This window comes from Ascidia mentula, chromosome 3 (genome assembly GCF_947561715.1).
Source record: "Ascidia mentula chromosome 3, kaAscMent1.1, whole genome shotgun sequence".
Lineage (NCBI taxonomy): Eukaryota > Metazoa > Chordata > Ascidiacea > Phlebobranchia > Ascidiidae > Ascidia > Ascidia mentula.
Genome location: NC_138568.1, coordinates 17945526 through 17967832, shown reverse-complemented (window position 1 = coordinate 17967832; position 22307 = coordinate 17945526). Strand labels below are relative to the sequence as shown.

General features: G+C 36.7%; 3 protein-coding genes across 7 annotated transcripts; 2 read left to right on the top strand and 1 right to left on the bottom strand.

Annotated features, from left to right (window-relative positions):
* Positions 1-415: 415 nt before the first annotated feature.
* On the bottom strand, positions 416-7050 carry LOC145895838 (uncharacterized). Its single transcript, XM_082984619.1, has 14 exons — positions 7000-7050; positions 5801-5871; positions 5429-5567; positions 4191-4369; positions 3799-3985; positions 3528-3603; positions 2670-2951; positions 2484-2615; positions 2077-2241; positions 1712-2008; positions 1300-1480; positions 1064-1241; positions 791-1005; positions 416-735 (listed from the first exon to the last, which is right to left on the bottom strand). Exons 1-14 carry the CDS (start codon positions 7008-7010, stop codon positions 416-418), a joined length of 2433 nt encoding a protein of 810 aa, XP_082840745.1. The 5' UTR covers positions 7011-7050.
* Positions 7051-8650: 1600 nt separating this feature from the next.
* On the top strand, positions 8651-12736 carry LOC145894622 (NACHT, LRR and PYD domains-containing protein 14-like). 3 transcript variants are annotated; one of them, XM_082983246.1, is made up of 10 exons: positions 8651-8801; positions 8958-9071; positions 9336-9376; positions 9495-9540; positions 9767-11334; positions 11398-11553; positions 11610-11771; positions 11832-11993; positions 12065-12199; positions 12260-12736. In XM_082983246.1, the coding sequence occupies exons 1-10, from the start codon at positions 8747-8749 to the stop codon at positions 12296-12298; spliced, it is 2478 nt and encodes an 825-aa protein (XP_082839372.1). In that variant the 5' UTR covers positions 8651-8746; the 3' UTR covers positions 12299-12736. The 3 variants fall into 3 exon arrangements, with proteins under 3 accessions (XP_082839372.1, XP_082839374.1, XP_082839373.1); XM_082983248.1 differs by lacking the exon at positions 12260-12736 and having other exon boundaries at positions 11832-11874; positions 12065-12177; XM_082983247.1 differs by lacking the exon at positions 12260-12736 and having other exon boundaries at positions 11832-11997; positions 12065-12101.
* A 4009-nt stretch (positions 12737-16745) lies between these two features.
* Positions 16746-22288, top strand: LOC145894446 (uncharacterized). 3 transcript variants are annotated; one of them, XM_082983039.1, is made up of 12 exons: positions 16746-16860; positions 16923-17086; positions 17197-17349; positions 18330-18434; positions 18615-18658; positions 18731-18773; positions 19071-20620; positions 20681-20836; positions 20898-21059; positions 21123-21284; positions 21349-21483; positions 21549-22288. In XM_082983039.1, exons 3-12 carry the CDS (start codon positions 17301-17303, stop codon positions 21597-21599), a joined length of 2457 nt encoding a protein of 818 aa, XP_082839165.1. In that variant the 5' UTR covers positions 16746-16860; positions 16923-17086; positions 17197-17300; the 3' UTR covers positions 21600-22288. The 3 variants fall into 3 exon arrangements, with proteins under 3 accessions (XP_082839165.1, XP_082839164.1, XP_082839166.1); XM_082983038.1 differs by having other exon boundaries at positions 16923-17349; XM_082983040.1 differs by lacking the exons at positions 18330-18434; positions 18615-18658; positions 18731-18773 and having other exon boundaries at positions 16923-17349.
* Positions 22289-22307: the final 19 nt, after the last annotated feature.

Here is a 22307-nt window from a genome sequence, read left to right as displayed (position 1 = left end):
AGAATTCATTCAAAACATTCTATACGGCATAAAATGTCCTAACAGTGCCGTAACATAAACCACATATTCTGTCACATAGATGCAACAGGAAGGATGTAAAAAATAGCCTTGCCAAAAATAATTACGCTAGCCCCAAAAATATTGTCTCCAAAACAAAACGCCATAAACATGATGTTCAACATTATATGCAATAAAACGTGTTTAATTGTTGATGATACATTCACACTGAAGTGAGTTACGGATAAATTGGAACCGTGTCACATTTCCAGGGGTAACAAAAATGTGCTTGTAGCTAATATGGATTGATTGCCCAGGCTTTTGTGTTCTGCCACCAGTGTAGACAGTTGCTTTTTTGCAAACGCCTTTTTTATACTTAATTTTATCTACGGTTGTAGAAGATGATGGCAAGGGCTGTTTATAAGGCAGTTTCTGTCTCAGCGACTATTACGGGTTTTATGTTATAAACCGCAACCACATTTTCATTTTGGTCATCCTCTGTTTTTCGACTACATGCACTCCGGAGACAATCCCGAACTCGATCATAAATCAATTTTGGTGCATTTGAATAGATGAGTGGATTTAGAGAACTGTTGATGGGGAGCAGAATGATTGCTGACACAGCGTACATCACTGGGGGTAAAGGGACACCACCCAAGTTTGCAAAAGCCATGACAGAAATAGGAACCCAGCAAAGAAAATCGGTAATTATCAGTCGGAGGATTTTCTTTTGCATTTCTGTTGACACAAAACGCAACAAAGTAATGATATATAAGCGCATATAAATGCTTACCTCTGTTTTGCAATATCGCCTGTTTATCTCTAGGTCTCTCATTCACTTGCCGGGCACTGGCAGTTGACTTTTTGTATATCCAAAAATATGTAACAGCAATAAACATGAATGCCAAGAAATTGAGAGTAATGATGGCGATGGAATATCCCCATGCTTTGTCGTTGGTTGTTACATACAGTTTGCTAATGCAAACACTACTGCTGCTGCTGTAATATCTGCACAATATGATTTTATTGGAATATGATTTGGAATCATTCTGGTACAAATACAAACCCCAAGTATCCAGATATGTTGAAAAGGTCACTGTAATTGTAATCCTCAAGAATATCCATAAAATCCATCCATGAATTAACATCACCTACTCGCATGAGGGCTGTGTTAAGCACTAGAGAATCGTTGCTAGTAAAGTTGTGTTGAAAAGTTACAAATCGTTCTGTGAAACTCATCATGCCTATGGACAAATCGTATATTTATATAAATAGTATTGGTCATGTACAATGATAATTTACTGGAAAAGTCGATTACAGCATTGTCAAAAAATGGATTCTCATTCATCCAAGCCTTGGTTTCGAACAAATGTTGAAGTTGAGTAATAAGAGGAATGATCACAATTGTAAAAGAAAATGCCCAGGATAGAATAATGGAAAGGACGACTGTTTTCAATTTCGGCTTCATGGATGCATCAAATGGCTGAAACACAAAATCGAGTTGGCATGTTTGTTAAAAACGCAAATGTTTCACGATTTCTCGCAGTGTGCGCTTTTTGCACTGCGACCAGGTGCACCTTTTTGACGATGTGCACGTGCACATCTTGCAAGACGCATCAGTAGCTTAGTACGTAAGTGCACGTTTCCGAAAAACCTTGCCGGTTGTAACATTTTTTTTTCTTGGTTGTGCTTTAACCAAACGCAGTTTACTTACATTGTTTACAGCAAACAGTCGAAATGTGGTTAACAGAACCATTGTAAACACCGATGTTTCGCTTGAAAGCAAAACCAATACCCCCATTGTGGTGCAACTTCCGCTTGATCTCCAAATAAGGTCATTGGCACAATAATTTCCGGAGTATCTGACACCAGCGACGCCCAGCATGATCAAATAAACACCCATGAGTAGATCGGAAACGGATAGATTTAAAACGAGCAGATGGTTTGTGCGAAATGCAGCAGATTGTGATTTTGTCGTCAGCAACGTTTTACCTTCTATAAACATGACAACCTTCGAAGCATATTAAATGAATAAGAATGCATGCGTTAATTTTGCAATGACAAGTAAATTAGTTTTACCAAATTTCCGCCAATGGCGAGCATCCCCATTATCCACACAATGGCTCGAAGAAATGGGTTTGCAATCAACTCGTATCGTGATGAAAATATGTTTTCGTTGATCATTTTTGTTTTTGTTGGGCACTCGTCTGACCAATCAGAGCAGTCGCCGACTCCATTGAATTTCTGAACGAAGTTAATTTGACCCAGACATTTGATCGGACAAAATCATTTTTGTGAGTTTACCATTAAAAGTCTTTTGGTATGTGTTAAATATAGCTGGAAATGGCGTCCTACGTGCAATTGTTTGTAACTTTAACTATATCATAATTAGTCTACCAACCTACTATATATTTTTTGTTGAACAACATAATTATGACTATTGCCAATGGAATTTATTTTTATAGAAAGTACAAAATGACACCTACTCTCCCCTTCTTAACAAACAATGGTTTTTCGCTTTCGCAATAAAATCTTCCGTCATTTGTGCAATTAATTTCGTCACTTTGATCATCGCAATGAATTGTGAAGTCACAAACATCCGATTCGTTGATAGAAATCTATAGATTGAGAAATGTTTGTTTGCGAAATGGAAAATGCTACATAATTTGTACTTTTTCTCCATTTAATGACGGACAATAAAATCTCCCTTGCTTTGTGCAGATTTCTGGATATTCGTCACTCTTATCCTTGCAATCGATAAAACCGTCGCAAACTTTGCTCTGGGGAATGTTAAGAAGTCCGTTTTTTGCGTTGCAGTGTTTCCGATGTTGGCAAAGAAGAGGGTCTTCATCGTGCTCATGACGTATGTCTGATTCTTCATTACGGACTGGATAATCGCAGTCCCGTTTTCCGTCGCAGAAGAGGTTATTCTGCAACCGCCTCCATCCCCAAAACTGATAAAATTGTGAGTTAAAAGTATGGCACTGTATGTTACACTTTGTTAATTTATGAGCTGCAGACAGTTCAGCAGCCTACTGTGCTGTCGTTCGTCACCGGTATTTCGCTCCTGGTTTGACGTCGACTACAACGAAACTACTAAGTCTCTACTGATAACACCTGATAGGTCGAAATAGTGTGCACTGTCTGCAGCATGTACTTAGTTAGTATATGTTTCGAATTGTTGCTGAGTGATACATGCATGATCCTTATCGTATACGTTAAAAAGTCAAATTATCGTTCAAAAATAACGTTATACAACATAGTTATTCTATTGGTTAACTAAATGATTTTTTTTTCACGAAATGCGTCTTTGCAATGTATGGTGGCGGTTTCGGTGGGTGTCGATATGCAATGTTATTGTTTAGATCTTTCGTCAATATTTCCGGTTTACCAACTAATCCGATATTTTCGCTGAGTTTAGGAATATGGTTTGGAAATGGTTGGGTCCCCTCTAATATTTCCATCCAAGTGAATTATTTGATTGAATACAATTACTATTAAATGATGAATTAATGAACCAGGTCACTTACCCAACACAGCCATGTCCCCTGTACGTAGTTACTTGTTGCCGGTTTTGAGCAATCGGTTTTCTCCATCTTGAAAACACTGAAGGAATTTGGTTTAGTTCAGCTAATCGTAAATGAGTTACATGACATTGCGCAATATTCGATTTTTTCTGCCAAACCACAATAACCGATGCATGTACCAGTACAGGATTGCAATTTTTGGGGGTGTTTTTTAATTTTAGAATTATCCTCCATGGTTTTGGACGCCAATTGCCGACAAACTTTAAAGACTTACCGGTGAAACTTGCCACACTCGTTAAGTTTCCCAGTTTCACAAAGACACTCATCGCTCATATCAGGGCAATCAATGACGTCATCACACACACTCGATCTTGAGATAATCATGGGGTCATTTATACACGGAAAACACAAGCGATTATTGAAAGTGTAAGATTCCCGCAAGTCGCTGTAAAAAAAATCGTCTGCACAACTTTGCCAGCAAAGCATAATAGATTGCAAATTACCTGACGTTTTTCTTTTGAACAGTGTAACACAAATCAGATTTATCGTCGCAGTCGATAATATCGTCCCCAAGAAATAATTGCGGAAGATTGCAATCCCTGCCATTCCGAACACATTTGAATCCATGTCCATTATTCGGGTGTTGGAAAGCGGGACAGTCATTACATGGATCATCATCACAAACTGTCGAACGTTCCCAGCAAGCCGAATTCGGACACAGGAAGTGGGAAGGGCAGACGTCACAAAGCGTTTTGTTGACGCATTGGATGTTTCCTTTGCAGAACTGCTTTCGCCGAAGAGCGCATACGTTTTTTGAACGTCGGTAGTCATTCTTGTTGTCACAACTGTATAATAAGTGTATTTATACACTATACATCAATTATAAATCAATGCGCGGAATTTCAGGCTTGTAAATGTTTAAACCCAATGTACAAATACAATGTTTGTACTTCATGAAATCAGCAAAACCAGCAACACTTCTTTCGCGTGACACAAGTTAACCTTCAATTTCAATTTTTTGAATGTTACTATAACAACTTTGTGTCAACAGTTCAGGTTTTAGAAAACATGTTTCGCTTTTTATTAAGCGTCTTCAGTTGTTATTCAAATAGACTGTGCAAAAATACACACCTAAAACACTTGCTTGGGAAAATGTATGCAGTATTAGCCTGGTATCATTTAGAAAAATATACTTTGTCAATTTACACCAAAAACCAAAGGCGAAAACAAAACAAAACAGGAAATGTATGCATATATATATATATAAGAGCATTAGGTTTGCAGACTTGGCAGGACATGCTGATCCAGCTAGGCTGCAATGCCTGCGCTGCCAAGCCTGCAAACCTAATCATCGCGATACGATAGCTGTGATCGCCAAACAAGGACCTGCGCAGTGGGGTGATCCTGTCAATCATGCAAACCTAATGATCACGATACGATAGCTGTGATCGCCAAGCAAGGACCTGCGCAGTGGGGTGATCCTGTCAATCATGCAAACCTAATGATCACGATACGATAGCTGTGATCGCCAAGCAAGGACCTGCGCAGTGGGGTGATCCTGCCAATCATGCAAACCTAATGATCGCGATACGATAGCTGTGATCGCCAAGCAAGGACCTGCGCAGTGGGGTGATCCTGCCAATCATGCAAACCTAATGATCGCGATACGATAGCTGTGATCTCCAAGCAAGGACCTGCGCAGTGGGGTGATCCTGCCAATCATGCAAACCTAATGATCGCGATACGATAGCTGTGATCGCCAAGCAAGGACCTGCGCAGTGGGGTGATCCTAGCAATCATGTCATTGCATGAAACATTACTGCGTCATAAAATATAAGAAATTTAGGATAATTACTACAAACCCAAAAGGAGGTTGTAATGCAATTGGGTGCAGGGGTTTATACCTTATGTAAGTGGCATTTGGTTTGTCATAAAAGGTAGGAAATACTTCCGCTATCTCATCGCTTCCGTCCAAGCATTGTCGGCCGATGCCATCACAAAAGTAAATATCGCTAACGTCCTCTCCGTCATAACATGTGAATTCTGTGCAGGAAGAACACATGTAGTAGGAAAATGTTGACAAAGATTGTGATCATTATCATTTTTAAGCAACATCGACGCAGGTAACTGGAAAAAGTAGCAAAATCATTCACATTCCTTTTTTTGAGAAAAAAATCTAAACCAGTAATTGATTTACAGCAATAACATTTGCTACGTCTGTAAAAATATAATTCTGGTGCATTCCAACAGAAGATATAAAGCAATGTAACACATACGCAGTGATCGTCTTGCTGAAACAATTGTGGTAAACACAAGGGCTATTCCAGCAACAATCCGTAACTGATATCTGCAATAAAAAAGCGTGGTCACTTGATCAAATAACAAACCGTGATGAAATGAGGACAGCAGAGAGCTAGTAAAAAAACTTTCCAATTGTTAGTTCAAAACGACAATAATCCCGGAAAAAACCGCTGGACAGCAAACATTCACTGGAAATAAATCGCTGACTTATTTGTACATTTTTGAGTTGCCATTTTGCAGGAAATGCTTTCATGTTGATGTATGCTATCAACTGAAAGATTCCATTTATATTTTGAGTTTTTTTGCATGCATTTACATCATTTGCTTTCTGGCATATAACCTGTATATTGTGTTTGCTGGTACTTTTTTCGTGAACCTGATATTGCTTGCCCCAGTATGCTTAAATTTGCACATACAATATTTTGTGCATTGTAAATAGCATGGGACAAATTGTTCGAAAACGATTGTTTGCTATAACGCCCGAGGTTTCCGTTTCTTTCATCAATCAATATTGGAGCAGTGCTTCAGGTTCCGCGAATTGATTGACGCTTCCGCTTTAACAGGATTTATTTCTCTATACCGTAGTCTATATATCAGATTTTTTCCTCATTGCTACGTAACATTCCACAGCATTGGTTATTTATGTTGGATTTGCCAAATATGAATTAAGTGTCTTCACGCATAGACTCAAAACTTCATTTTTTTGCCATTTGGTGTACGAGATCGATAACAAGAGTTACACTAATAGGACGAAATAGTGGACATCTTTCGGGAAATCACATAATTTATATCATTAGATTCATACAGCTTATATGAATGATTTTTTTGTAACCTATAGTACATATACCTTTGAAATGAGTAATTAGCGCGCTCTCAAGCAACATTTTGACCAATAAAACTATGCTGTGACTGAATACCGATGTGATTAAGTTACTTTTTGTACGTTATGCATCTTATGTAATTACTCTCCCAAATTAGTTACAATATAGAAATTTAAAAAATGCACCCTATCATTCCAGGTATAATGACAAGAATGTTACTTTATTTTCTCTCAGTAGCTATAGAAATCTTTAGATGACAGCAATCTATTAATAAACTATAGTCTATCTCTGGTATAGACACACAACGCCGACCGTAGCAATGTAGTTGTTAATAAACAAAACAGTTTCCATACCTTGCGTTCATTCTTTATCCAAGGTTCACAAAACAGACATCAGTCTTTCACAATTTAGAAACACTAAACCTAATTGTTAGCAACCAAAAAACTCCAACAAAACTTACAAAAGCTTTTACTGTTACGAAATATAAAAGCATTCGAATTCAATGAACAGTCAACATGAAAAGCATTTCTTCAGCCCACTTCCTTGGTAAAACCAACCACCCATCTATGGTTGAACTCCAGGATATGCTTTGCGCAGAACACTTTGACGAAGCGCAAATAATTCAGTGTTTTGACGCATGCTGTTGTCACATGGATGGCATTAGATTGTTTTCCAAAGGTGATTTCCTGTCGTCAGCGTCGTTTAGCTTTGATATTCATCTGCCGTGTTTATGTGGAAATTATTCTGCAAATAATATGGCACTGGCAAAATTTAATGATTGTGTATTGAAATACAAATGCAACGCATGCAAACTTTTTAACGCAGTACAACAGGACAAAAATCAGTTCCTGTTTTAAATTTTCACTGCAGCCGTAATATGAGCAGCTCGAACGATGGCCATATGCATGACCTACAGTTTACCAACGAAATCGCGGGTTGAAATGGCCTATTCCTAATTTTTAAAAACCCTTAAAACTGTGTAGGTTTTTGAAGTTTCTGGGACATAGTTTTGGCGTTACAATTTAGCTAGTTTTGTTACATGTGGGTGTTGTCGAAATTTAAGTTATCGTTATAAAAGTTATGAAAAGAAGCATATGCAGGCATTATTTACAGATATACGCGTAGTTTAATTCAAATTAAACTAAGCGTTTACGGCGGTGTTTGTATGCAGTTTGCCACAACGTTTTCAAGGGGTCAGTGGTTTTTTCTTTACGACCATGGCAATTTGTGGTATTAATAATGGGAAGATAGTAAAAACACCAGAGTGCTGCCGGAAAACCTATAACCCAGCAACTAATTTTGTTATCATTGTATAGATTAGGGCCAACACTGGATGGAAAATAAGTGTACATTTTTATTTTTTTTATTAGACCACCCCACCATTTTGCTCTTGTTTTGTCCAAAATAATGCCCAAACAGGGGCAATATGTCTCCAGGAGAGCAGCTTAGGCCATTCCCCAAACAATGTTGACCTGGGTGTAGAGATATGACTTGGGATTAACATTAAACATAAAAAGGGAAATTCTTTTCATTTCGCCAAAAAAATCCGTCGGATTTTTCAACTCAAGTTTTAAAAATCCCATGCAAGTCTTCATAGTAGTGGTTTATGGTTCAGAAGCATATTGCCATCTATTTAGATATATAATTACGGATATAGTTAAAACATATCTGTATAGGGGGCGCTATGTTGAGAATCATTACATGGGACGGGCATTTCCCAACCTCGAAACTTGCTTCAATAGAAACACTACCATCAAGGCTGAAGTTTTTTTTTAAATCAGTCTCTCTCAAAGTGTCAAGGCATTAAAAACAATGAATGAAACGACTCACTGTATAATCTTCTAAAGATTGTGAAGTCAGAGATGACGACGACGTCATATTTAGTATGGTCAGTGTCACTTTAGTAAGGCTTAATTAGGTTAGCTTTGATGCAAAGTTTAAAAATGTACTGCTCTTCTGGCATTATACATTTTTAAATTGCAATATGCCAGGCAGCAACAGGAATTGCATATTGGTTTAAAGTATTAGGTTTGTAGTGTAGGGATATTTAATAGATGCAACCCTAGGAGTAATACATGCTAGAAGTACACCAGACCCAAAATGGCTTCTGAGGATGGTAATGCAAGCAAGCAGTGTGACACTATTGGAGATGCAGGTAAAAAAAAAACGATGTACATTAAATGATATAGGCTTCAGCTGTAAAACATACTTAATGGATTGTAGTGACTGCAAGGATTTGATAATTATTTTCATACATTTATAAAGATCTTACATTTGGTTGTGTTGGCAAAAGACTGATTGTTGTTTTCAGGCACATCATCTGTTGTTGTTTCTACTCATTTAACACAAATTGTTGACAGTATAGTTGGTGTGAGTGGTAATGTCAACAAAAATTCCATTTACCTTGGAGTTGATAATATACAAGGTTAGTTCTTGTTTTGCTATTTTGGCCTAAGCAAACATGTTACTATGCTTGTTTTACTGTAAACTGTCACATGTATTATCAATAAATGTGAACAATGCAGACATGAAAGTAAGAAAATCACTTTATTGTTACCTCAGTTCAAACAAAGTGCAGAAATAAATTTATGTGACTTGTATTTGAACCATGCAATATACACAGATCACAAACATGTTTGCATATATTCAGGATAAGTCTGAATAGATTGTTTGTGTATTGTGGTTTCAGGCAACCAAACTGAAGACATACCCGGTACAGGTTTACATAAGGTATATAGATGTAATATTTTTTTTTATCAAAAAAAAAATAGTTTTGAATAACTTACTTGGTTTGTTTTGGACTTCATCAAAACATATGATTTATCACTGTATATTTTTCTGTTTACAGCCAAAAAGTGAATGTAGTTTCAACCCTGATGTTGATGAAGCTATTGGTAATGACATGCTTATAAATAACCTGAAACATCAATATAATTGCAATGGCCTATTCACATAGACTTCTGATAAGATTTGCAAACACAATTTTTTTTTATTAATTTGGGTGGCTGGTACACCTAACATAACCATACTGTTTTGTATGTTATTGAAGTGAAATACCCAAACTAAGTATATAATACAACCTGTAAACATCAGTAATTCATTGCAATTATCATTTTTAAGGTAGGGATCTGAAAGAAATATTATCAAAGGCAAACAAGGCACTTTGCCATGAAAATCCTTTTGAAGTCAAGGAATTTGCTGTTTCCGAAAGGCCTGTCGAAACCTTTTTTGCATATCAAAGAGACTTTCTGGCACTGCTTGATGGTGGTTTGCAGGTTGATGAGATCCTGCAAAAATCAAATATGATAGTCGTGGGTCCAGCAGGAATTGGCAAAACTTTCTTTCTCAAGGCACTTGTTCAACATGTTTCGTCAGAAAATTTTTCTAACCCATTTTCTTTTCTGTTCTACTTAAATGTTGAAGATATTGACTTTACAAAAACTTATTCTGTGCTACAGTTTCTACTTCAAAGTTCTGCTCCTAATTGGATGCACACAGAAAAATTTAGTCAAGGAGCCAGGTTGGAAAAACTATTAGCTGATGAAAATGTTCTGATAATTATTGATGGTGAACATAAAATTCTTTATAATTCTTACCTAAGTTCCAAAGAGAATAAATCAGAAGCAGTCGAGATGCTGGAAAGCATATTAAAAGGAAAAATTCTGCCAACTGCTAAAAAAGTTGTTTCTTGCAAACCATGGGTTAATTATCATCTGCTGTTTAGGTTTCACACTCTAAGAATCTTGGGCATTAAAAAGTTTTCTCAATATGTTTACGGAAGTAAATATTTGGGCGAATCTTGTAAGGATTTAATGTGCAAAAACCCTCAGATCTCCCACTATATGCACATTCCTGTTGTTCTTCACATGGCTTGTTCATACTTCAAAAATCACGAAAGCATTTCTGTTCCCCTAACGTTGTCAAGTCTATTTACAGAAAGCCTTGTTCAAGTAGCTACAAACCAATTAGAGTACTTTGAAGAAAACATAGTAACACTCTGCCACATGGCATGGTTATGTACTGTTTCTAACAAACGGTACTTTGAAGAGAAAGACATAAATGCAGTGAAGTTGAAGAAAGAAACAGTTTCACATTTTCTCAACTTAAGCAAGATTGAAAGTTTGCATGTCAATATTACCAAGTACAAAGGTGGTTTGTTTGTGAAGTTTCTTTCCCATATGTGGCAAGAGTGCTTGGCTTCAATTTATCATTTTTTGTCTTCAACAAATCAGCTCAAAACTGATTGGGGCAATAACCTATTGTCTAAAAATTTGAAAATATTTTTGTTTGGTTTTTGCAACCGACGTGTTTTTTATCAGCTCAAAAACATCATCCCTGCTCTAACTCCAAAGTGGAATGAAAATAAATGCTGTCTCACTGAACTCCTTGTAAGCAGTCAGTACAACATTATTGAGAAAGCTCATTTTTTGTATGCAGCGCAAAACAATGAGTTATTGTTTACATTCGTTACTAGAAAAAATTTGCCACACCGTCTGCGAAATGGGAGAGTCTTGCTAGAAGGGACAGTGTTGCCAAGTGACGTTGCTAGTTTGTGTTACGTGCTGCAAGCGTATGTTGAAGAAAATGGTGAAATTGAAACTTTTTCTGGTCAGGAAATTGTTCCAAGATGCAATTTTGTAGAAAATGCTTTTAAGGTGTTGACCACAGAAATTGCAAGTGGTATTCAGGTGAAATAAAAACAACCTATTGTATGCACAATTATGTTGTAACTGTGCGTCTTTTGAATGCAGATAAAACAACTTGATTTCTCAGGGCTAAAAATCGGTGATGCCGGAGCGGAGAGTCTTTCATGTTGTATAAAACATGTCAACAGTTTGTTAATTGACAGATGCAACATCACCTCATTAGGATTATTGGAATTTACAAACAGCCTTAAGAATACAAAGGTAAGCAGTCGTTTTTTTCCTATTTATAGTAATGTTTGTTTATTGTTGTTTTCCAGTTAACTGGCCTTTACTTGCGTGGAAACAAAATCATGGATGAAGGTGCCAAGTTGCTTGCTCCATGCCTCGAAAACTTGAGTGAGCTTTACCTTGAGGACTGCCACATTACTTCCGATGGTGTGGAGAAACTATCAGAATATTTGCTTCTTCTTTCTGATCCTGTAACTAATGGTGAAATAATTGTGGTTAAAAATAGAACCTTACATGCCTTTTCCTTTTAGATTTCATGTCTTAGCCTGAAAGGAAATGAAATTGGAGATACAGGTGCAGAAATGCTTTCCTTTTGCTTGGAAAAAATTAGAAAAATGTTACTTTCTTTATGCCAAATATCTGATCAGGGAATGGTCAAAATAGCAAATAAAACGGAGAACCTTACTGAACCTGTAGGTGAACAGCAATAAAAGATTTTTTAAAATATAAATGGAAATAATCAGCCTGCATCTGATGATTTTAGATTGAATATTTGGATCTTTCTGAGAATGACATTGGACAAAATGGAGCAAAAGCGTTTTCTCAGTGTGGTGGGAAAATATTGAAACTAAAATTGGTATCTTGTGGTTTAACCCCAAAACAACGTGAAATAATAAAGGTTTGGATTCATTCCTGTGATGTGACTCTTAGTTATTTGAATAACATTTCATGTTTATAGGATAATGGAATTGAACTAGTATTTTGTGGAAATGGCTAAACAACCTGGAATTTTATGAAAGTTCAAGTTTGTTTGTAACATGTAGACCATGTTAACCACAAGGTTAAACACTTGGGTACTGGCAGCAATTTTCACGCTGTCGTCACACTAGATGTCTACAGTGTTTTCAATTCCGAAAACATGAGTATTTAGCAAACATTCGCGATCACGTGGCGTACGTAACAGTGGAAAGCGAAAATAATGTTGCCAAAGTGGCATGAAGTAAATTGTTTGCATAAAAATATTTCTTGTGTACAAACAGACGTATTGTTTACCAACCTTTCCAGATTGCACAGATTTATTGGATAAGACCTGTGCTTGCGGTCGTTTTGAATATAGTTGCTGGTGTCGTTATCATTCTCGTGCCCTGTATTTTTTCTTGCTAATGTTCTTTGATCAATTATTAGCTGCTTCCAGTTCCAACAAGTTATGTTTTATTGTCTCTCTTAAGCAATACTTTGCTCAGTGCCTGGGCATTGCGTGTACACTGCATTTAATTTACATTTGCATAACAATATATGTTTATAGGCCTTTGGACTCTGTCAGTCATTTAGTAACTGTAGCAACAGTTCTATATCGGCTATGAAAAATACGACAATGACGTTACACGTAGGATTTATGTCAATAGTGAAATTTTGAATCTGCACCATTTTTCCCCCAAAAATATTCGTAACAGAATATGATTCAGAAGATGGGTGATGAGTTTGTTCGATGACGACAGTCGTGAATTCAAACCTCACTGCCAAGCTGGATCAGTCACGACCCCGTGAGGTTTAAACCCACGATTTTTGCCAACGAACGAACTCTTCATTTATCACCTTAAGTGTAAACACATTACGACCTTTAGCACAACAATTATCGGTGTCTTGAACACCTTTTCATGTAAGCGCCGTTTTATGACCTCGACTGCCCAACTCAACTACCCTGCGTTTGATCTAAAGTAATACTACGACCTGTTCCTAAAGACCGCATATCAGTAATTCTATTAAAATAGTTTTGCCCGCGGGGAATGCCCGTCTTGTACTCCTGCGTCATAGAGAGTCTCAGTTCCGTCACAAGGCAACCGGTGATGCGTTGGGGTCAATTTTCTGGTTGAATGAGTAAGAAGTCACGTGGTGTAGCCAGGGCGATTTTCAGCGTGTTTGGTGCAGTTTTAGTGCATTTTTTGCTTTTCTCAGTCAGTCAGACGTTTGGTGCAGGGTGCTGTGAAAAGTTTAGTTGAAAAACCACCAAAATGTTCAAGGGGATGTAGCTCAAAATTGAATCACAGAAGTATACCTTAATTTGTGATTTTATGTTAGGCCCGCCTCTTGGCTACGCAGTAAGGTGAAAATTAGTTGCAAGATAGTTGCTTAAAGCATCACCTAGGGGTCATTTAGGCCCCCGATCAGTCATTATTTTAGCTAAATGGACTGCAAAAAAATGTAAGATGGTTTTGCGAAAAAATGAATCACAAAAACCTCATCCAATTTGCAATTTAATGTTGGCCCTAACCCTTTTCTACGCAAAAAAAATTGTCACAGGAAAGTTGCTTTGGTTGCCCCCTGGGACTGTTTTTGCTATCCTATAGGACAAAAGATCCTCCTGGAGGCTCCTCAGATCCTTGCTGTGTTTTGGCGGATGCAGCTGCAATCAAATTTTTTTCTCCATGAATAGTAGCAGTAGATCTTCATGGGTCACTGACCACAGGAAATGTTGTTGGCAAAAAAGCAAATCACTCAGTATGGGTATTAATGGTGATAGCCTTCAAAACTAGATTGTGGGGATTTAATACTGATATGCGGCCTAAAAAAATTCTCGCGTAAGTTCCCAAGGGTTTTGCGGTGTTCGGAATGGTTATACCTGATACTGTAATGAGTCTGTGAAAGGCAAAAAGGCTCGTTGTTTTAATAATTGCCTGGATATCTTTGCCTGAATGAGAGAATCGAATTGAACGAAAACTGACTTAGAAATCCACTGGAAATGTAAATGCACAGCGATTTGAACAGTACATCACGTGACAGCTATAACGACGACACAAAGAGAAAAAGGCAATGATACGTAAATACACTTGTCTTTATTTGCTGCAATGTCGGCTCTCCAGTCTAATTCATAGCACAATACAATGCCCAAAAGCATTTAAGAACGCAACATTAAAAAATACGGATCTATTTGTACAAAAACATCAAAATATACACTTTTAGCATCGCCTTTGCAATTGCCACTGTGTTAGTTTCATCCCCTAAAGCAGGGGTTCCCAAACCGTGGTCCGCAACGACTGCCCGGGAGTCCAACTTGAGTGATTCGTAAGTTGTACAACACGCATAATGGACAATTACTCCACTTTCGAATGGTTCTCACATTATCTTTGTATCATACGAATTGTTTTTTTTACTACGCGTCTATGACGTAGGAATTCGTGCTTATTGCCAGTGATAAGGTTAAAGTCGCATTTGCTGTTTTGTGGAGTTGAGTTACAGGTAAATGTGTGACTACACCAAACTAAATTGAGTGTCCAGTCCAGACCATGTGCGGACTTCGACTGAAGAATTTGTCCGACGCAATATATAGCTCCTTAAATAAACATAGTTCGTTACTGTTGATATTGTTTTGTAGCATTTTCCACTGATTATATGGGGAAAATGATCTGACGCAAGATTAGGGGACAGAGAAAAAACAGGTTCACGTTGCGTGACGTCATAGATGGCGCTTTAGTCGTACGAGTGCTTGCAGCAAGCAGGAATGGAAAACATTGTACAAGTGGTTTAGTATAGTTTTGAGTTAAACAGGGGCACAACACGTGAACAAGTGCAACAAACGGATTTTGATGTTAACTTGATCTGCATACAGAAAGACCGCCGAGAGAAAACCGACCAAATTAGCTGAATATGCAATTCAATTATTCTGTCATATAGTATCACTTTTATCTGGCGTTGCCTACTAGTTCGCGTAAATGATTTGATTAATTCGCTACAATCAACCACTAAATGCATTTTTCGCTAGAAATGTTTGAATCATCAAATTAAAGACAACACAAAGGTGAGGTTAAAGTTATCACACCCAAAATGACGTCATGTAATGTCACTGAGCAAAGAAACGCACCATCCCCGTCTTACCGAAGTACAGAGTAATGTCGTTACTGCTGTACCCTTTGGTTTTCCTATAATGGACAAACAAACCTTTGGTTTGTGACGTCACAGTGACTTATTTTTATGTGATGTAAAACGTTGTCCTGAGGAAACGTAATTTGTGGATTCTACTATGTTTAAAACTATTCGATATTTGCAATATAAGGCGCTTACTCCTATGTACAATGCATTTTTTGACGCGAGCGCCTTGTGTTGCGTCAAATTCGTCTCAGCGAAAACGATTTTTGATCGCCGATACTTTTCGTGCAGTTTTCTACATTTTTTAGTTGACGTAGTACCGAAAAACTTTGGATATATGTTTGCTGTAGATGTACCTTTAGTTTTAGGCAAAGTTGCCATGACCGTGTAACATGTATTTTACACCCAAAATGCCTTTTGGTTTTAAAAATCAATTTAAAAGGTCCACAAAAAATTTGTATCTTTATGGCCGTTTTTTTTTATTTTTTATCTGGCAACCCTTCTAGGAAGTACATTTTGTTGGTCGTTAAATCACTTTAAGGCCGTATCTCGAATCCTAAAAATTGAGTTTGGGCGGTCATAGACCTTCATGCAACTGGTAGTTTCCCTGTTGGGTCTTTTACTACTCTTGAAGGGGGACTATTATTGCTCAACAGTGAAAAAAATATTTGCCCTTGCTTTCAGACAGCAAGGGCAAAACTGCCAGTCTTTTGGGCAGTACAGACAGCCCTGGGGCCCAATAAACAGTTATAAGATATCTTATTCTAAATGCCGTGTGTAGAGGAGAGTTGGTGATTTCACTTAAAAGTGCATATGACACGTAAAAATAAAATATGTTAACTAAGAGATGTTCATAACTTCAGAACATTTTTGGTGAAAAAAGTAGCTTGATACGGCGACTGGTTTCTGAGATACAGCTGAAGTCGCACTTTTGCCGCTGCGAACGAAATCGGGGTTAAAGTTATGACAACACATCCAAAATGGCGTCATGTAATGTCACTTAGCAAAGAAATGCGCTATTCCCGTCTTCTCGAAGTACAGAGTTATGTCGTTTCTGCTATACCCTATGGTCTTCCATTTATTAGGGCAAATAAGCCTTTGGTTTGTGACGTCACAACTCACAATGACATATTTTTGTGTGATGCAAAAACCCTGACCTGACCTGACCTTCAAGGTATCGTAATCTGTGGATTATCCAATGTTTGAAACTATTTGTAACCGCAAAAAAAGGCGCCTTCTCCAATCGAAACAATCATTTTTTCGACGCAAGCGCCTTCCCGCCTTGTGTGATATCCTTTTCTCCTCAGCGCAAAAGGTTTACGGTTTTTGGTCGCCGCTACTTTTCGTGCAGTTTTCTACATTTTTTAGTTGACGTAGAACCGTAAAACTTTGGATATATGTATGTTATAGATGTTCCTTTAGTTTTACGCAAAGTTGTCATGGCCGTGTCATATGCACTTCAACTGCAAATAGAGGGTACTTTCTGTGATTCATTTTTAACAAAAAAACAAACCCAAACTTTTTTGTGCTTTTTTTAGACAAAATAATGTGGGGGAGCGGTTAAGGTAATCTCACAATTAATTGTCCCATTTCAAGTAAGGCGGTCAAACAATAATGGAGCATATCAATACCATGGACTTCAAAAATATGATTTGCATTAAGTAAAAAATGCAGTTCACTGCGACGGCACTGTAGGAAAAAGGTACTTACTGGTGGTTGCTAACATACAATTGAATGATAGAGATTAGAGATGTGCATTTGTGGTACAAGCAATTTATTCAATCAAAATGATATATATATATATGTGTGCAGTTTAGTTTGATTATAGTTGAAACAGATCAATGTCTGCTGCAAGACATTAAATCACCATGAAAATGATTTATGAATTAAAATTGTTGTGAAAAGAAAACTGGAACATGTACGGAAAACGAAGAAAAATACAAGCCCCAAAATCAACACACTCAGGTGGAAATGCTAATTTTGTATTGGTATTGGCTTAGGTGCAAATATTTATGAAATACATTATTAAGGAAAGCAGGACATTGATGCCCCTTTAACTGCATAGCTACAGGTTGTTTCAATCTTTTAGCATGTAGCCTATGACAGAACTCTTTAACCTAGTGTCTTGGCAAGCATACCCAGAGTTCCATCTAAGTCATTAAAGTTTAACAACTGAAATATTCTGTAGCGAAAAGTGTAGTTTTTCCAAAATTGGTGTTGTGCAATATTTGCTGAACTATTTCAAGGTTTCCATGCTGCCAAAAAGGTTAAAATGCACTGATGTATGTACAACTACCTGTTATGATAAGACATGTGGTGTTAAGTTATATGGCTTAGTCACAAATTTTTAATCTTAGCTCAGTCGAACCAGTGGTTGAAAAGTTGTGCTTCCTTAAATTTTTGGGGCAAAGTTGGGTATTCCTTCTATTTTCAAAATCTACTGGCCAATTGTGATGAATTCTGTGTTGTTTAAAGGGGATTAAACAAAGATTTTAAATCTGTAAGTAGTTTTAATTTTTTTGTTTCCTTATTCTAATGACCCTTTGACCTTTGTTATGACCCCAAATGTTACCTTGTCTGATGTGTGACCTGTAGGTTATTAGCTGTTCAAGATTTATGTATACCTCATAGCAAAAAAAGAGAAATTTGGGGTTATAACTAAGGTCAAAGGGTCATTGTAATGAAGAAACAAAAAATAATCACATATTTAAATCTTTGTTCAATTTCCTTTCAAACAACAACAAATTCATCAAAACTGGCCCAGTATATCTTGAAATACAGAGGTTTAAAACAGAATGTATGAGCCAACTTAACAAAAATTTGGAATTTAGCACTGTGCCTCAGAACACAACACATGTGTCAAATTTCTTTAAAATTGAAGAAATTGTCATTATTTTGAGGAGATTTGACATGGAATGATGCCTTACCACATTTTTGATATTTAGAAATCCCCTCCACGAGTATTTCCACTCCAGTATCAAATATGTCGGGAAATGTTATCGGTGTTAAGGGGGATGTTAACCAAGTCAACATTATCCTCCACTCAAATGGTACACTTCTAAACAGGAAATTCTACACTTATATAAAAATTAAATACCTTTAATTAAAGTTAATGTCAAGAAAATATAAATATTTGTTAAGAAACAAATCAAACTGTACAAACAATGACAAATATTACCCACTTATTTTGGTATATTCCTCAATTACAAAGTTTTTTATGGCATTCACAGCAAATCACAAAAGGAAACTGATTTCATCTCGATTTAAAGTAGAGGTAAAGGGCAGTTGCATTTTTATTTGTAGTAAGTTTTAACACAAAATTACAATGTTGATAATATATTTGCAGAAAAATGAGAGTAAGGAAGCAAATATTGACATTGAATCAATAGGTATGAAAGTAGTTTTACTTGCAGATGTTTCTGTCTAGAGTTTCTGTCAACAGTTAGCCGGACCAAAAAATACATGCATGTGCACGGATACAACCCAAATGTGTGTTTTGGGGCAAAGTCCCATTTTTTAGCACATGGTTTCATAAAGTACTTGATTAATTTTGATAAAGTTGGTGTTGTTTAAAAGGAAGTTGTACACAGATGTCAAATGTGCAACTAATGAATTTTGTAAATTTGTTCAACTTTTAGCTGAACCTTATTTCCCTCATTTTTGTCATTCTATATTTTTTATCACAGAACAAGAATTAAAAAACAAATTATCAACCGCGAAGTGGAATCTTTGTCATAAAATGATGTTAACAGTCGATAAGTTTGCTATTGTGCAACAAGTGCGAAACCCATGGTTTGTCGATAAGCAGGAAGTTTTTGCAAAACTTTATAACGGAAGTTTAGATGTGGATGATATTCTCCAAAATTGCACCAGAGTGGAATTTGAATGTGACAATATCAAAGACACTACTTTCGCAAAGCTGCTCATTAAGCATGTTTTGTCAAGCAAGCTTCTGGATTCCCCCTTATTGTTTTACATTTCTTTTTCAGACATTGACTTATCAAAGGAATGTAATGTCTTGCAGTTTCTTTTATGTAGTACTGCCCCTGATTGGAGTCACCCACCTGAATCCGATCGGGCCTTGTTGGAAAAAATGAGCAGGGATAAAAATGTTATGATTGTCATTGATGGTGTGCATGATGTTCCTACCCACAATTCTCTAAATGAAATCACTTTATTTACTAAATGCTCATCTTACCTCATATTAAAAAACATCATGTTGGGACGAATTTTTAAAAAAGCTTTAACCGTTTTCACTTATAGTCCAAAAATGAAGCCCCAGTTTCTTTCATCACAATCTGAATTGGAAGTTATTGGATTAAAAAAAAGTTCCCAAGACATATATTGGAAGAAAATATTTAGTAAAATGCAAAATGTTACACAAGTTGCACGCTACTATCACATTCCTGTAGTTATGGACATGGCATTTTCCTTTTTCAGCAGCATGAAAGATTCTACTCATCTGACTATGTCACTATTATTTACAAATAAACTTTGCCAAGCATTAACATCAAATGGAATTCAGGAATGTGTTTCTGAATTCAAGAATTTTTGTTGTGTGGTATGGCAATGTGTTTTTCCTAAATGTAGAAACTATATTTCTAAACGAGACATTGAAGATTTGGAAATGAATCAGGAAACAATTCCTCTACTTCTAAACTTTGCTGATCGGTTAGATCTGCATGTCAATATTAGTTTGAAGCCAAAGATGCTTGTCTTGTGCCTTTCCTCTGAAATTTGGAAAGAATACTTTGCCTCTATTTATCTTTTTTGGGCTCAAATTGATGAAAGTGAAAGACATTGGAAACAATTCTATATGTCAGACAATATAAAGATGTTTCTGTTTGGTTTATGCAACCGACAAGTCTTCACCATGCTAAAAAGATTTATTCCAGACCTTCTTACTGATAAAAGAGATGTAATTAAAAAACACCTGGTGAAACATCTTCTTGATAAAGGTTATTATAACCTGATTGAAGTGGCAAATCTTTTATACTCTGCTCAAGATCATGACATGTTATTGCAAGTTGTTACTGGATGGGATTTTGAAAAAGTTGAGCTTGAATGTCAATTATTGCCCAGTGACATGGCAAGTTTGGGTTATGTGTTAAAATGTTATGTTGAAGAAGGTGGCAATGTTGGGACAGTTATAGTTGTCACACATCAAAGGTATAAATGCCACTTTGTTGATGATGCTTTCAATGTGTTATGCACCGAAATTGAGAGTGGCATTCTGGTAATGGAGAAATAAAGGTTGTAATTTATCCAATCCTTTTACCTTTATTGTTGTTTATAGATCAAAAAGCTGGTACTTTCTGAAGTAGAACTTGGCGACAATGGAGCTGAATCTCTTTCAGGCTGTTTACCTCAAATTGATCACCTAGCTGTTGAACAATGTAAAATAACTGCTGTTGGATTAAAACAGTTTACCAAGTGCCTGCAAGATACCAAAGTAAATCTATTTAAACATAAAGACAGTCATCTTACATAAATAATACTTTTCTACCATCTAGCTGAATGTTCTTCACTTGGGCAGCAACAGAATAATGGATGAAGGTGCAAAGTTACTGGCACCCTGTCTTGAAAATCTCAATGAACTTTACCTTGATAACTGTCACATCACTTATACTGGAGTGGAAATACTGTCAGAATGTCTACTCAAACTACCAATACCTGTAACTAATATTGGCTGAAGGTTGTGGTGGAAATTCCTCAAGTATATACTTTTTTTTTTATAGATTTGTTGTCTTAGTCTCAAAGGAAATGAAATTGAAAACAAAGGAGCTGAATTTCTTTCCAAGTGCTTGGAAAAAATTAAAAAACTTGTTTTATCCATGTGTCAAATAACGGATCAGGGAATGGTCAAAATTGCAGACAAGGCCAAAGACCTACTAACACCAGTAAGAAAACAATGGTGTTTTTGACTAAATCAAGTAAATTCACATGCACCTGTCCTGATTATAGATTGAGTGTTTGGATCTTTCTGATAATGACATTGGCAAAAATGGAATAGAAGCATTTTCTCAATGTGATGGAAAAATACTGACATTGAAATTGATGTCTTGCGGTTTGTCACCAAGACAACTTCAGATAATGAAGGTCTGTTCTTAATTATGTTGCTTTGAATTACACGTGAACATTTTTACACTTGTTTTTGTATGCAGGAAAGCTTGAAAAATGTAGTTTTATGCAGTAGTGACGAGGCAACCATGTAAAGGAGTTTCAGCACGCTTTGATCTCTTTACCGTCTGCTCCCGCTTGACACCATTTGCTGATGACTTGCCTTGTTGAAACAGCAACGTCTCTAAGTGCTGTGTACATAGTTTGTTACATATTAACTCGAAAATGCTGCTACCGACAATATTTTTCTTCTACACAAGGGAAAGAATTTCATTTATTTTTGTAAACATTCCACGCGGTCTGTTTGGGCTTTGCGGCAAAATCACCTCGTCAACCATTTACATTTCTGCTAGGGACACTTGCTCACATGCCTTAATTTTTCGTTCACCACGATTGGGTCGCAAAAATTTTCTCCTTCTGTTTTCATGTTTTCTAGTGTATGAAAGTTTTTGCCTTGCGTTTTATTCTTTTTCATGCGCATGCTTATATATGTGTTGTTTTAATATGTAAATACCTCCACCTTCACTCGGCAGCTTTTCGATAACAGCCCACGGTTCTCGTCAGTTCATTGCACATGTTTACGGCGTAATTCGGCTGCTATTACGACAGGGGAAATCAAATTATCATATCCAAATGGTGTTTACCGAGTCTATGGGCTTCCTCTCACGACTGATAGCATTGCATATCACGTAACTGTATTTTTATGCGGCAAAGCTTTTTGCTGTACCTGATCCTTCTATTCTAACTTATTAATAAACAACTGTTTGGATTAAACGCCTGTTCACATCTTAGCCCAACGCACA